The sequence below is a fragment of the Corythoichthys intestinalis genome, chromosome 22 (assembly GCF_030265065.1).
Source record: "Corythoichthys intestinalis isolate RoL2023-P3 chromosome 22, ASM3026506v1, whole genome shotgun sequence".
NCBI classification, from domain to species: Eukaryota; Metazoa; Chordata; class Actinopteri; order Syngnathiformes; family Syngnathidae; genus Corythoichthys; species Corythoichthys intestinalis.
Genome location: NC_080416.1, coordinates 5564864 through 5578529, shown reverse-complemented (window position 1 = coordinate 5578529; position 13666 = coordinate 5564864). Strand labels below are relative to the sequence as shown.

Below are 13666 nucleotides of genomic sequence, written 5' to 3'. Positions count from 1 at the left end.
GTCATTTGTACTTATTTTAAAAATTATATTTTCACTGTTTATTTCAGAATCTTTTCATTTTTTATTTTATTATTCGTAGTATAATTGATTATTGACATTTTTTTATATTTTTTTTGGTTAACTCATTCACTGCCATTGATGGCACCATAGCTCTAAAATGTGTTTTTGCAAAAAAATAAAAAATAAATAACTTTGTTTTTTTAACTGATTTGATTATTTTAGTTACAGTAAATATTTTATTCTTCATTTTTGTAATTTTTACTTATTTTAAAAGTTAGACATTCATTTTTTATTTAGTATTCATAATATAATTATTTACTTTTTTAAAAAATTATTATTATTATTTTTTTTTAAATTTACTCATTATTTTTAACTCATTCACTGCCATTGATGGCACCATAGCTTTAAAATGTGTTTTTGCAAAAAAAGTTTTTAATATAGATTATTTTACTAACAGTAAATATTTTCTTAATTTTTTGTAATTTGTACTTATTTTAAAAATTATATTTTCACTGTTTATTTCAAAATCTTTTCTTTTTTTTATTTTATTACTCGTAGTATCATTGATTTAATTTTTTTTTTAACTCATTCACTGCCATTGATGGCACCATAGCTCTAAAATGTGTTTTTGCAACAAACAAAAAAAAAAACAATTATAACTTTTTTTTTTACAGATTTATTTACAGTAAATATTTTATTCCTAATTTTTTGTAATTTTTACTTATTTTAAAAGTTAGACATTCATTTTTTATTCTATTATTCGTACTATAATTGATCATTTATATGTTTGTTTAAATTATTATTATTATTTTTAAACTCATTCACTGCCATTGATGGCTCCATAGCTCTAAAATGTGTTTTTGCTAAAGTTTTTTTTTTTATACTTAAATTTTTTTTTTTTTACATACGTAGATTTGATTATTTTATTAACAGTAAATATTTTTATTTTATTCTTAATTTTTTGTAATTTTTACTTAATTTTATTTTATTAGCGGTAGTATTTTTTTTTCTCCCAAATTATTTATGTTTTTTTTTTTTTTTTGCAATTTTAACTCATTCACTGCTATTGACAGCAATAGACGACAAATCCATTTTGACTGGGAGGACTGATGTCTATTGCCGTCAATGGCGGCCAGAGACTTGGGGAGAAAAAAAAAAAAAAAAAAAAAGAGCAACAAGCAGACGCGGCGGAGCTTGGAGTCGACATGGCCGCCCCTGTGGGTGCCCCCTCCAGACAAAAACATACATACACACACAGCCTCCTTCATTGGCTCGCGCCAATGACATCATCATTAATGGACCAATCAGACTGACCCACAAAGTAAGAGTTTCCTTACTTTGAAGCAAGATCGAGCCAAGCATCTCACAGGCGTGTCGTTGTGGTGTCGTGTCAGTGGGTGGCGCTCTCGTGCTTTGTGCTGTTTGTTATGCCTGATGAAAAACACAACATTGATTTATTCATTCATTCATAAGTCATCCATCACTTCATTCAGTGTATTCAGTAAGAAACAGATAAACTATTTTTCATCCTCTTGCTGTGTATTGGTATCACTAGTAGACGTCCAATCCATTTGAACTGGGTGGGATGGCAGCGAATGAACATCATTCGCTGCCATCCCTCCCAGTTCAAACGGATTGGACATCTACAGCTGTCAGTGGCAGCCAATTCCAGTCAATGAGTTAATTTTGGGCCATTCACACCATTTCCTGTTGATTTTCGCTCACATTCTTTTTCTTCTAGCACATTTACGGGTCATTTGGTGAGAGGCGTACCCGGAAGGGTACTGTAGGGCACGGATCCCCAACCAGCGGGCCGGGGACTGGTACCGCAAAGAAATAATAAATAATTTGTTAACGATCGCAATCTGGCCTGTGCATCTTGACTAATCTAAGTAGAGATTCGCGTACGTCGTCCTCTAGTGGTTGGCCGCCATTCTTGGGGTGTATGTACACCTACATTACTGGCCAAAAGTTTTGTCACCCCGGCAATTCTGTCAGATAATGATCAATTTCTCCCAGAAAATGATTGCAATTACACGTGCTTTGGTAGTAATATCTTCATTTATTTTGCTTGCAATGAAAAAATACAAAAGAAAATGGAAAAAAATTAAGTCATTAATCATTTTACGCAAAACTCGGGCCAGATAAAAGTATTGCCAACCTTTGAAAAATCATGTGATGCTTCTTTAATTTTAATTAACAGCACTTGTTACTTCCCTGTGGCGCATAACAGGTGGTGGCAATACTTGCAGCCAGTTAAAATGGATTAAAGTTGACTCAACCTCTGTCCTGTGTCCTTGTGTGTACCACAATGAGCACGGAGAAAAGAAAGAAGACCAAAAAACTGTCTGAAGACTTGAGAAGCAAAATTGTGAGGAAGAATGGGCAATCTCAAGGCTACGAGTCCATCTCCAAAGACCTGAATGTTCCTGTGTCTACCCTGCGCAGTGTCATCAATAAGTGTAAAGCCCATGGCACTGTGGCTAACCTCCTTAGATGTGGACGGAAAAGAAAAATTGACGAGAAAGATTGTGCGGATTGTGGATGAAGACCATCGACTAACATCCAAACATGTTTAAGCTGTCCCGCAGTCCGACGGTACGACAGGGTCAACCCGTACTATCCGTCGGCGTCTGAATGAAAAGAGACTCTAGGAAGACCCCACTTCTGACCCAGAGACCTAAAAAAGCCAGGCTCGAGTTTGCCAAAACTTACCTGATTAACCCAAGAACGTTTTGGAAGATTGTTTTCTGGTCAGATGAGACAAAAGTAGAGCTTTTTGGGAAAAGGCATCAACATAGAGTTTACAGGAAAATAACGAGGGCTTCAAAGAAAAGAACATTGTCTCCACAGCCAAACAAGGCGGAAGTTCCCTGATGTTTTGGGGTTGCTTTGCTGCTTCTGGCACTGGACTGCTTGACCAAATGCATGGCATTATGAAGTCTGAAGATTACCAACAAATTTTGCAGCATAATGTAGGGCCCAGTGTGAGAAAGCTGGGTCTCCCTCAAAGGTCATGGGTCTTCCAGCAGGACAATGACCCAAAACACACTTCTAAAAGCACTAGAAAATGGTTTGAGAGAAAGCATTGGAGACTTCTAAAGTGGCCAGCAATGAGTCCAGACCTGAATCCCATAGAACACGTGTGGAGAGATCTGAAAATGTCCCCTTCAAATCTCAGAGACCTGGAGTAGTTGGCCAAAGAAGAATGGTCTAAAATTCCAGAGTATTGTAAAAAAAAAACTCATTGATGGATACCGAAAGCGGTTGTTTGCAGTTATTTTGTCTAAAGGTTGTGCTACCAAGTATAAGACTGCGGGTGCCAATACTTTTGTCCGGCTCATTTTCGAGTTTTGTGTAAAATGATAATGATTTAATTTTTTGTTTCATTCTCTTTTGTGTTTTTTCATTGCAAGCAAAATAAATGAAGCTACAACTACCAAAGCATTTGTAATTGCAATCATTTTCTGGGAAAAATTGAGTATGATCTGACAGATTTGCTGGGGTGCCAACACTTTTGGCCAGCATTGTATCATTTGATATTTTCAAACTAATAGTATTAGTTGTATTGTAATAGTTTGATATTTTCCTCAGGTTTTCTCAAGTGGGCGACGCCAAAGCTGAGAAAGAAACACTTGCCGTAGTATTTCATAGCACCTTTAAATTCATCTTCAACTCATTTCTTCCAAATTCCATCCTCAAATATTGATATTCCCGGATAACGTCGCACCTTTATTTTTGTGTTGTGCGACCAATCCTTTCCAGGCGTGTCCCGCTCCATGAAGGACAAGGTGACCAAGCCCACCGCCATGGCGCAAGGTCGCGTGGCGCACATGATTGAGTGGCAGAGCTGGGGCAAACCCTCAGCAGGGCCGCCGGGGGGCGCCGGCCGCAGCAACCTGCAGCGTGAGAAAGAGCGGCGCCTGGAGAACGACGCCTACAGCGACCTGAGCGACGGCGAGAAGGAGGCGCGTTTCGCCGCAGGCATCATGCAGCAGCTGGCCATCTCCGAGGCCACGCTTTTCGGATGGGCGTCCGCGGACGACAACATCGCCTGCGACTCGCAGCGCGGCAGCGTGGCGCACCTCAGCGACGTTAACCAGGACAGCATCACCAGCAGAGGTACCCCGCCCAGTCAAAACGGATTGGACATCTATCACTGTCAACGGCAGACAATGCTAATTTGTGAAAAAATATTTATAAAAACACAATAAATCTGATGTTAATTTTTAAAAATTGGACTAATTTGTAATTAATCCCCAGTTAACTATTACGAAAAAGGGGCCAATTTGTGTTACTTTTTAAGGTTAACTATGGAAAAATGTTGCTCATTTGCGATTAATCTAGGGCTGCAGCTACGGATTATTTAAGTAATCGATTGATCTATCAATTAGTTCAAATAATCAAGACCTGTATTGGCCCGAATATAAGAGTGTTTTTTGCATTGAAATGAGACTGAAAAATAGGGGGTCATCTTATATTCGCGGTCTAGACATTATACCCATTCACGACGCTAGATGGCGCCAGATACCATTGAAGCGATGTTCTGTCATGACAGAGCTCAGCTACTCTTAAGTTTAACCAGTTTGCATTATTTTATTGGAATGTTTTCCTTACTCAGATTTGTTTCAAGACTACAGTTAGTTAGATTTACTTTGATGGTTAATGCAGTTATTGCAGTCTTGTTGTTATATCACATAAGATTGGTTTATTTACATTTAAAAAACCAGAAGCCATTCATTGACAAATGTGATTGCACTTTAGTTTACATATTTAAATGTTCAGATATTAAGATGTGAATGAGGCAAAATAACATGCTTTTTCTCTCAAATATATTGTTGTAATCATTTGTTTCGGATGTACTGTAATTATTTTCTGTATAAAAATTAATTTGGTGTTCAAAAAGTCTTTTTTTCAAACTTGAGTCTTGAAAAAAAGGGGGTCGTCTTATAATCAGGGTCGTCTTATATTCGGGCCAACACGGTAATTGTGGTAAATGAGGATCTAAGTACAACAGAAGAACAATTGGTTAACATTGGCTAGATTAAATGCTATAACTTTTTTTATACAATGCTCTTAACAAATCGCTCAAACACATATTCCTTCAAAAAACTACCAAATACACTTCTAAACTAAATTACCAATGCATAAACAATCATATTAGCTCAAAAAAAAAAAAAACTTACCTCATGTTGGTCTTAACAAGGAGCAGCTGGATTCAGCCATGTTAAGTCATATTCACTGTTGCCACTTGAGGGCAGTGTATCCAGTGTATTCACCCAAATAAATGCAAACACTTTCAAAACAAACCGTTACGCCACTCTAACTGAACAAATCTTCGAAGCAGCAAAATTTGATTCAAAGCTTTTTTCCTCATCGAATTATACTCGATTAGTTGTTGCAGCAGCAGATTAATCGCAAATTAACTTTAAACATTTAAAAAAGGACTAATTTGTGATTAATCGCGATTTAACGACTAAAAATGTGGCAGACTTGTCAAGGACAAAACAGCAGTGTAACCCTTTTAGAATGCAAGTATTTTTGCCAATTTAAAGATTTTGAATTATTATACTATATTTATACCATTATTATATCATTTTTTAAAATAAATGAACTCATAAAATGTAAATAAAAACACTCATTAAAATGAAGTAAAACACATAAATCCAACTGAAACTTTAGTCATTGGCTGCCATTGATGGCAATTGAAGTCCAATTCAATTTCAAGTGTTCAAATGGATTCTTGCGTCGGTCCGGCATTCGCAAACCCATCTGGGCCCGAGAGGGTCCTCGAGGGGCGTGAAGGACATTTAGAGGGTGAACGCATTGCCGCCAGCGCCATTCGTGACACGTCGACACGCGCGTGACGAGCCGTTGCTCGTCCGATTGTCGCCTTCCAACATGAAAATTCTCAGGCAAGCGCTGGGGAAGCGAAGGGCTGGCGTGATTTGGACTCGGGGCCCAAGGCGGAAACTTGTCACTTTGGCTTAGAAACTTGGGTAGTTTGAGATTTTTGGGGGCTTTTGTCCACATGCAAACTGAGTTTTGGATTGTTGATTTTTCAAAGTTTTGGAAATAATAGCCATGTTGAATTGTGTGGCACGATAAAGCTGCTGCCATGAATTCATTGACCGATGATAGCAATTTAACGAGTATCTGATTCGTCGACAAATAGTTTGTTGATTAACCGGTTAGATTGTTGACTTAAAAATTGTCCAAATTCTTTTTTTTTAGCCTCTTAATAGTAATCATTCTCTTATTTATTAGTAATATTGATATTTTTGTTTTTTGTTTGTTTCATTTTTAAATTTAGAAAACAAAAATGCAAATGTTTTCCCATTTATTTATTTCTATATAATTTAAAATTGTACTATTAAATTTAAAACTATAGCAAAAAAAAAAACATAATATCATCTCTTATTTATCTATCCTCAATCCACTTTAAAATACAGTGTATCACAAAAGTGAGTACACCCCTCGCATTTCTGCAGATATTTAAGTATATCTTTTCATGGGACAACACTGACAAAATGACACTTTGAAACAATGACAATTAGTCTGTGTGCAGCTTATATAATTAAGTTAAGTTATTTTTCCATCAAAATAACTCTAAATATAGCCATAAATATCTAAACCCCTGGCAACAATAGTGAGTACACCCTTTAGAAACTATGTACATCCCTAAATGTCCAAATTGAGTACTGCTTGTCATTCTCCCTCCAAAATGTCATGTGACTCGTTACAGGACTGCTGTCAGCATTGCTGCAGAGATTGAAAAGCGGGGGGGGGGTCAGCCTGTTAGTGCTTAGACCATATGCCGCACTCTACATTAAATTGGTGTGCATGGCTGTCACCCCAGGAGGAAGCCTCTTCTGAAGACGGTACACAAGAAAGCCCGCAAACAGTTTGCTGAAGACATGTCAACAAAGCCCATGGATTACTGGAACCATGTCCTATGATCTGATGAGACGGGCGGACTTTCTTGTGTACCTTGTTGTCTTCAGAAGAGTCTCCCCCCCACCTTTTCAATCACTGCAGCAATGCTGACAACAGTCCTGTAACGAGTCACATGACATTTTGGAGGAAAAATGACAAGCAGTACTCAATTTGGACATTTAGGGATGTACGTTTTTTCAAAGGGGTGTACTCACTTTTGTTGCCAGGGGTTTAGATATTAATGGCTATATTTTGAGTACGTAGTTCCCATGCGGTGTACTCACGTTTGTTGCCAGGGGTTTGGATATTAATGGCTATATTTTGAGGGGAAAATAAATGAACTCTATTATATAAGCTGCACACAGACTACTTTTCATTGTGTCAAAGTGTCATTTTGTGAGTGTTGTCCCATGAAAAGATATACTTAAATATCTGCAGAAATGCGAGGGGTGTACTCACTTTTGTGATACAATGTATTCTCAATAATTAAAGGAAAATCAGTAAATGTTCTCATTTTGAATGTATTTATTTTTTAAATTAGAAAAAAGGGGAAAACCAGTGAATATTTGTTTTTTTCCCCTCTTTAATTCATTGGATCTACAGGTAGTTCCGGGTTCCCTCTGTAATTCATTGGATCTACAGGTAGTTCCCGGGTTTACGACATACTCGACTTTACGACGCCGGAGTCTCGTCCACTATTTTGCCTACGATCTTTTTTTTTCTTTTTTTTTTTTGGGGCACAAATAGTACCTAACTGAACCTCACAGTATCATATATTTGACTTTATAACATAAACATGAATTTATCCAGCTTTACAGACAAGGCAATTGTGCTTTTTGAAGCTTTTTACTTCCTTCACTTTTGACAGTTTGTAAAGCTGTAACACACATATGTACACGTCTGTTCAAAACAACACGCATTTTAACAATAAAACACTCGACAAAACGATTGGTGTTCAAACATCCATCTAGTCTGATGAATATGTAAATTTAGTAGAATAAATTAGTATAATTTGACTAACGAAAGTCCGCTATCTCAAATGCTACGAATGCTAACATATTTACAATTCTCATAGCAAATCGCTCACACATAACTCCACAAACTGTAGCTCTAATCTTATTCATTCATTCATTCATTTTCCATGCCGCTTATTCCTCACGAGGGTCGCGGAGGTGCTGGAGCCTATCCCAGCTAATACATACACAAACATATAATAGCTGAAGCAATTTACAGCCTTATGTGGGCCAAACCAGAGCGCAGCTCTCCTTTATCCATGTCAGACGTCTGAGTGCTCCTGTATGGAAGCATTATTGACCAGCAGTTCAGCCAGATCCAACGCTGCCACCAGAGGGCAGTGTATCCTCCACCATTAGACAAAATACAACACTTTTGAACTTTTTGGATAGTTATTTTGCATTTTTAAAGGGTTAATTCCGAGTTGTGCGGAAATTTGGGTTACGTTACCAGAGTAGGAACGGAACTCGTTCGTAACCCGGGGGCTACTTGTATTTTAGAAATAAAGAAAGGGAAAAAAGTTCATTTCTCAGAGCAGTTTTAGGTTCGAAAGTACATTTCTAGCTAAAACGTTTACATGTAATATAACAGTGAATAACATGATTTGTTGACTATTGACAGCGATTTATCGTCTATTAGAATAATTGTTTGTGGCATCCCCTGCAATTTCTCTTTGCAAATTTGGCTTTACGCACACAGACCAGATCCTCCACCAGTCGTCGGGCGACGTGTGGCCGCACACGTACGTGTCGCAGGGCCTCTACTGCCTGTCCTCGTCGGACGCGTGGGAGCCCATCACCAGTCAGCCTTCGGGCTTGGCCTCACCGGCCGCAGGCTCCTACATCATGGCCGCGGGTAATTTCAACGCTCCCTGTCCACCTGTTTGTTTGTAAAACGCACGTTTTTATTATTTTTATGAATATTTCTGTTCAGGCAGCGGCGCAGGCAGCACGCCGGCCGAGGGCTACGAAGCGACGATGGGCGCTTTCCTTCAGCAGCACAACCAGCTGCAGCAACTGCAACAGCTGCAGCAGCTCCACCAGTACCAGCAGCAACAGCTGCTGCAGTACCAGCAGCAACAACAGGTGGCGTTACCAACAGTAGGGTTGGGGACCTAAGGGTACTTCATGATATGATACAAGGCACACGATAACGATTATCTCACAATGTTGCGACACAAAAATTATTGATATAAAAATAACACAAAAAGATGAGGAAAAATCCCAACCTGAAAACCACTGTTTTCCGAAATTTCCGGGTTCGCAGTGAGTAAGCAACAGGCACACTTTTGCGAAATATACAATGTTTATTGATAAGAAAATGCAGGATGTCTGCTGGAGGATCACGTACGGATCGCTCGGCTTTGTTCCTTCGCCCGCTTTACCGTAGCGTTGGCTCCCCGCTCATTTGTCACGGTAAGCGATTTTCATTGCTAAGGAACATTTTGTTTTGCTGTAACGGTAGTGCGGGGATTCTGGGATTGACAAGCTAGATCTAGCGTCATCGTTACCACTTGTTATGCTGGTTTTGATGTTTGTTTGCTTGCTCTTGTGGGATTGTAATCAATAAATCTCATTTATTCTGCGTTTTCTAATCAATAAACATCGTATATTTCGCAAAAGTGTGCCTGTTGCTGACTCGCTGCGAACCCGGAAATTTCGGAAAACATTAGTGGCGTCACGGACTTGTCGTATTACTTGATAAACTGATTGGGATTTGTATTATTTGGTAAATTGAATTATTGTGCTGTTTGATAAATTGAATTAAGTAATACTGGCATTGTGTTGTTTGGTAAATTGACTTGAGTAATATTGGGGTTGTGTTGTTTGATAAATTAAAGTAATACTAAGTGAGCCGTAACAGAATAACGATGTTTAAGAAATTGCGGAAGTCCGCTGGAGGATCACAAACAGATCGCTCGGCTTTGTTCCTTCGCCGCTTTACCGGAGCGTTGGCTCCCCGCTTATTTGTCACGGTAAGCGATTTTCATTGCTAAGGAACATCTTGTTTTGCTGTAACGGTAGCGCGGGGATTCTGGGATTGACAAGCTAGATCTAGCGTCATCGTTACCACTTGTTATGCTGGTTTTGATGTTTGTTTGCTTGTTCTTGTGGGATTGTAATCAATAAATCTCATTTATTCTGCGTTTTCTAATCAATAAACATCGTATATTTCGCAAAAGTGTGCCAGTTGCTGACTCGCTGCGAACCTGGAAATTTCGGAAAACAACCACCAAAAAAAATGAAAGTTTTTGTCAAATTCTGTTTATTGGAAATGTCAACATTCTAAAGAACGCTCATTCACCTCCTTCCAGTTAAAATGTATTAGATGTCTTGTGCCACTAACGGCAGCCAATTAGTTAACTTAGACACTATCTTTCATGTGTTGAGCAGTCGCTACATAGCACCTCCCATTCCCTGCAAGCCACGCCCAACAGCACCATCCACAGCCTGGGGCTCCCCGCTCATCCCCGTTTGGCCGACCTGTGGGGGGCGGCGCAAGTCGAGGCCCACCAGGTAGCCCTGATGCTCACTCCTGAGGTGAAAGGTCACAAAACTGAGCTTTTCCGCATTTCAGGTGGAGATGCAGTTGAGCGGACACGTGGCGGACACGTTGGGTTTTGAGGGCGAGACGGACGCCGAACGCTTCAGACACGATGACGAGGAAGAGGAACTCACCAAGGTCAAATCGTTTGTCCAAATTTGCCTTGAAACAGTCTAAAGACCAATCATAGCTCATGACTCACTAACGACCCATCTGTAGTACGTGCCCCGAGATTGGCTGGCAACCAAGCTATCATACCCAGGGGCGGGTCCACCAGGGTGGCACTTGGGGGGAACTGCCACCCTAAAAGATAGGCCTGCCACTCCAATTGCCACCCCAGTTTAACATTTACTGCCATAAATTATGTAGTTGTGTTAGAGCTTCAACTAACGATTATTTTATAATCGAATAATCGGACAAATAAATAAACGATTAATCCATTAATCTGATAAATGTCCAATCGGACCAGTGTTTCAATTACCTTCACAATTTCACTTGAAGTTTTTTTTAGGCATATTGTATGTAACAATGAAGACAAAATAGATGACTATTTACTTCTAAAATATTTTATTACAGCTTCCTGACTTGATTGTAGTCTACAACTGTACTGTTTTAAGTATATAAAACTTGCTAAAGTTTTTAATAAAGGTTCTGAAAATAAAACAGAAAGAATTTCTCAGTACACATATTAGACAAGAGTCCTGTTCGTTTTTTTTTTTTTTTTTTTTTTAAGTGCTGTTGATCGACTTTTTTTCTCCTTGCGGGCAAAGCGCTGATATAAATTGTGTCAATGACTCATTTATTTTCTTTAAACAAATTAAACACAAAAAAATCAAATGAGGAGGCAGACTGTAATGAATCAGTGATCTCTATCAGACAGTTGTTCATAAATACAATCCAAATCCAATTTCAAAGCACACTCTATTGTATGACAATTTACAGTTTGAGTTTGTGTTGAGACTTTAAGCTGTTATATGAAGGGGTTTGTGTGTGTGGTTTCTTTATAAAAAAGAAATGAGACAACTTTAATACTTTAATAATTAGTAACTAATAATAACTTTAATATTTAACAATAACTGTAATAATAATAATAATTAAAAAAGTGCTAATTTGCTAATATAATAACCAGGGGTGCACATAAGTGGTCCGCATGCGCGCATGCGTACCGGACATAGACAAACGCGCTGGCCCTCAACGGCTTCCATACGCTTTTGCGTACCAATGGCTGACCACTGTATTTGCAGCGGACACGAGAAAATCACTTTCTCTCGGCCCCACTGAGTAATTATTTCCGTGATCCCCCACCCCTGTCAAAAGACAGACAGACGACAGAGACATCACTGGAGCTACCGAAAAAAAGGACTTTTGCTAAAAAATGGCTGCAGGAGGTTCCATGGCTAGAAGCAAATGATGCCCGCACGGAAATGTGGTGCAACATTTGCCGTGAGAATCGCAATGTCGCTAATAAGAGCAGCGCATTTTATGAAGGGTCAAAGAATTTTAGCCATCCAAACTTTGAAAAGCACGAAAAAAAATAGAGCATGTGGCAATTAAGCAAACTATCGATGTCAGATAGGACCCCACTCACCCTATGGACAAGTGGTGGAATAAAGTTATTGTAGAACAGCGCCATGCGCTGACAAACGTGTTTTTGCTCGCATTTCACAAAGCTAAACATGCACGTTCAATGAGCTCTTATGAGGAGGACATCCCACTTTTACAAAGGCTTGGAGTTAATGTGAGAGCCGCATATGAATGCCCTTTATTTTGAATTAGTGCTTTTATGTTTATTTCTTTACATTTCACTTCAAAGTAATGGCAATTTTGTTGTGCCGGTTGATGTTAATCAAGCGTTAATTGTTTATATAATTAATTAAAGGTATTTGGCTCTAAGTAAAGCTTGTCATAATTTTATCGCATCAGGCGGGTCGGCTCTCAAGCTCAATGAGGACCAAGTCACATCTCCAGGTCCTCCTCTGAGAACCTGGGCAAAAAAATTATGCGCACCCCTGATAATAACATATATAAGAATACAAACGGACACTTAAGACACCGATTAGCATAATCGCTAACTATTGTAGCGCTATGTGCTAAGTAGTAACGTCTCCTCAACAAAGTATACAAACAATACAATAGGCTTCATTGACTCACCTCTGACGGAGGCACATTGGCTCAAACAACACAAAAGACTAACTCTGGACACTTCGTAATATTATTGATTTAGCAACCCAACCTGAGTGTAGCAGTGAACTCTCTCTCTCTCGCTCTAATCACTGGTGCACACAGCCAGACTCACATTACACACACACAAGGACCCAAACTGGACTGCTCATAGCTGCCGGCAAGAATCAATTATCAAATCAGTTGGCAACAAATTAATTAATCGATTTTAATCTATTTAATTGATTAGTTGTTGCAGCTCTATGTGGTGTCAATGAGGATCCTTATAATAATAATAATAAAGATTGGATGAAGGGGATTTCTCTACATCGGTTTGTAAATGTCACTTGCACCTCTTTGTAGGTTCTACATAAGAATACTTTGCAAACTGATTCATATGTTGATACTAGGGATGGAACAAACTATGTGGATTAATATTTCGATTTCTGAAGCTCATCCACCCTTGATCCTACACCCACATCTGGACATGTTCCTTTTCTATTTGCGCAGACGGAGGAAGTCACACTGACCTTAGAGCCCAAGCCGTGCCCTCTGACCTTGTCCTCGCCGTCCACGAGAGGGCCCAGCCCGGGGACGCCGGCTGAGCGGATCCCCTTCGACGCGACGCCGTGCCTCGTCCAGTCGCTGGAGGAGAAAAAGGACGATGACCCGGATGAGGGCGGCGCCGCGGTGGTGGTGGTCGCCACCAACTAACGTCAAAAGACAGACAATTATACAATAGCCCAATAAGCAATCCCGATATTATCCGAGTCCTGCCCTCTTCCTAACTCGCTGGACGTGAGGAATATTAATCAAGCAAAAAAATATCTTTGGACATTCTTGGGGGACCGATGACCAGCAGACAAGGGGTGGAAGCAACAAACGCACACAAGAGGCGGGACTAACAAGTTGTGTCAATCATTCGCAACTTCCTGCTGGCGTGGCTAACACGCAATGTTACAATGTATACAAGGTGATAACATATATATAATTGCTTTTTTAATAAAGAGGA

At 39.3% G+C, this 13666-nt stretch overlaps 1 protein-coding gene across 5 annotated transcripts in view; it reads left to right on the top strand.

Annotated features, from left to right (window-relative positions):
• The window catches only part of LOC130910250 (uncharacterized), a 19416-nt gene extending 5750 nt beyond the window's left edge, over nt 1–13666 (top strand). For 4 of the 5 annotated variants that reach the window (XM_057827369.1, XM_057827370.1, XM_057827366.1 and 1 more), the window contains 6 exons: nt 3766–4122; nt 8650–8805; nt 8884–9050; nt 10344–10466; nt 10528–10632; nt 13165–13666. In XM_057827369.1, coding sequence (XP_057683352.1) covers nt 3766–4122; nt 8650–8805; nt 8884–9050; nt 10344–10466; nt 10528–10632; nt 13165–13368 — 1112 coding nt within the window. In that variant the 3' untranslated portion in view covers nt 13369–13666. The remainder of the gene's footprint in view (nt 1–3765; nt 4123–8649; nt 8806–8883; nt 9051–10343; nt 10467–10527; nt 10633–13164) is intronic. The other variant, XM_057827368.1, reaches the window with a different exon arrangement.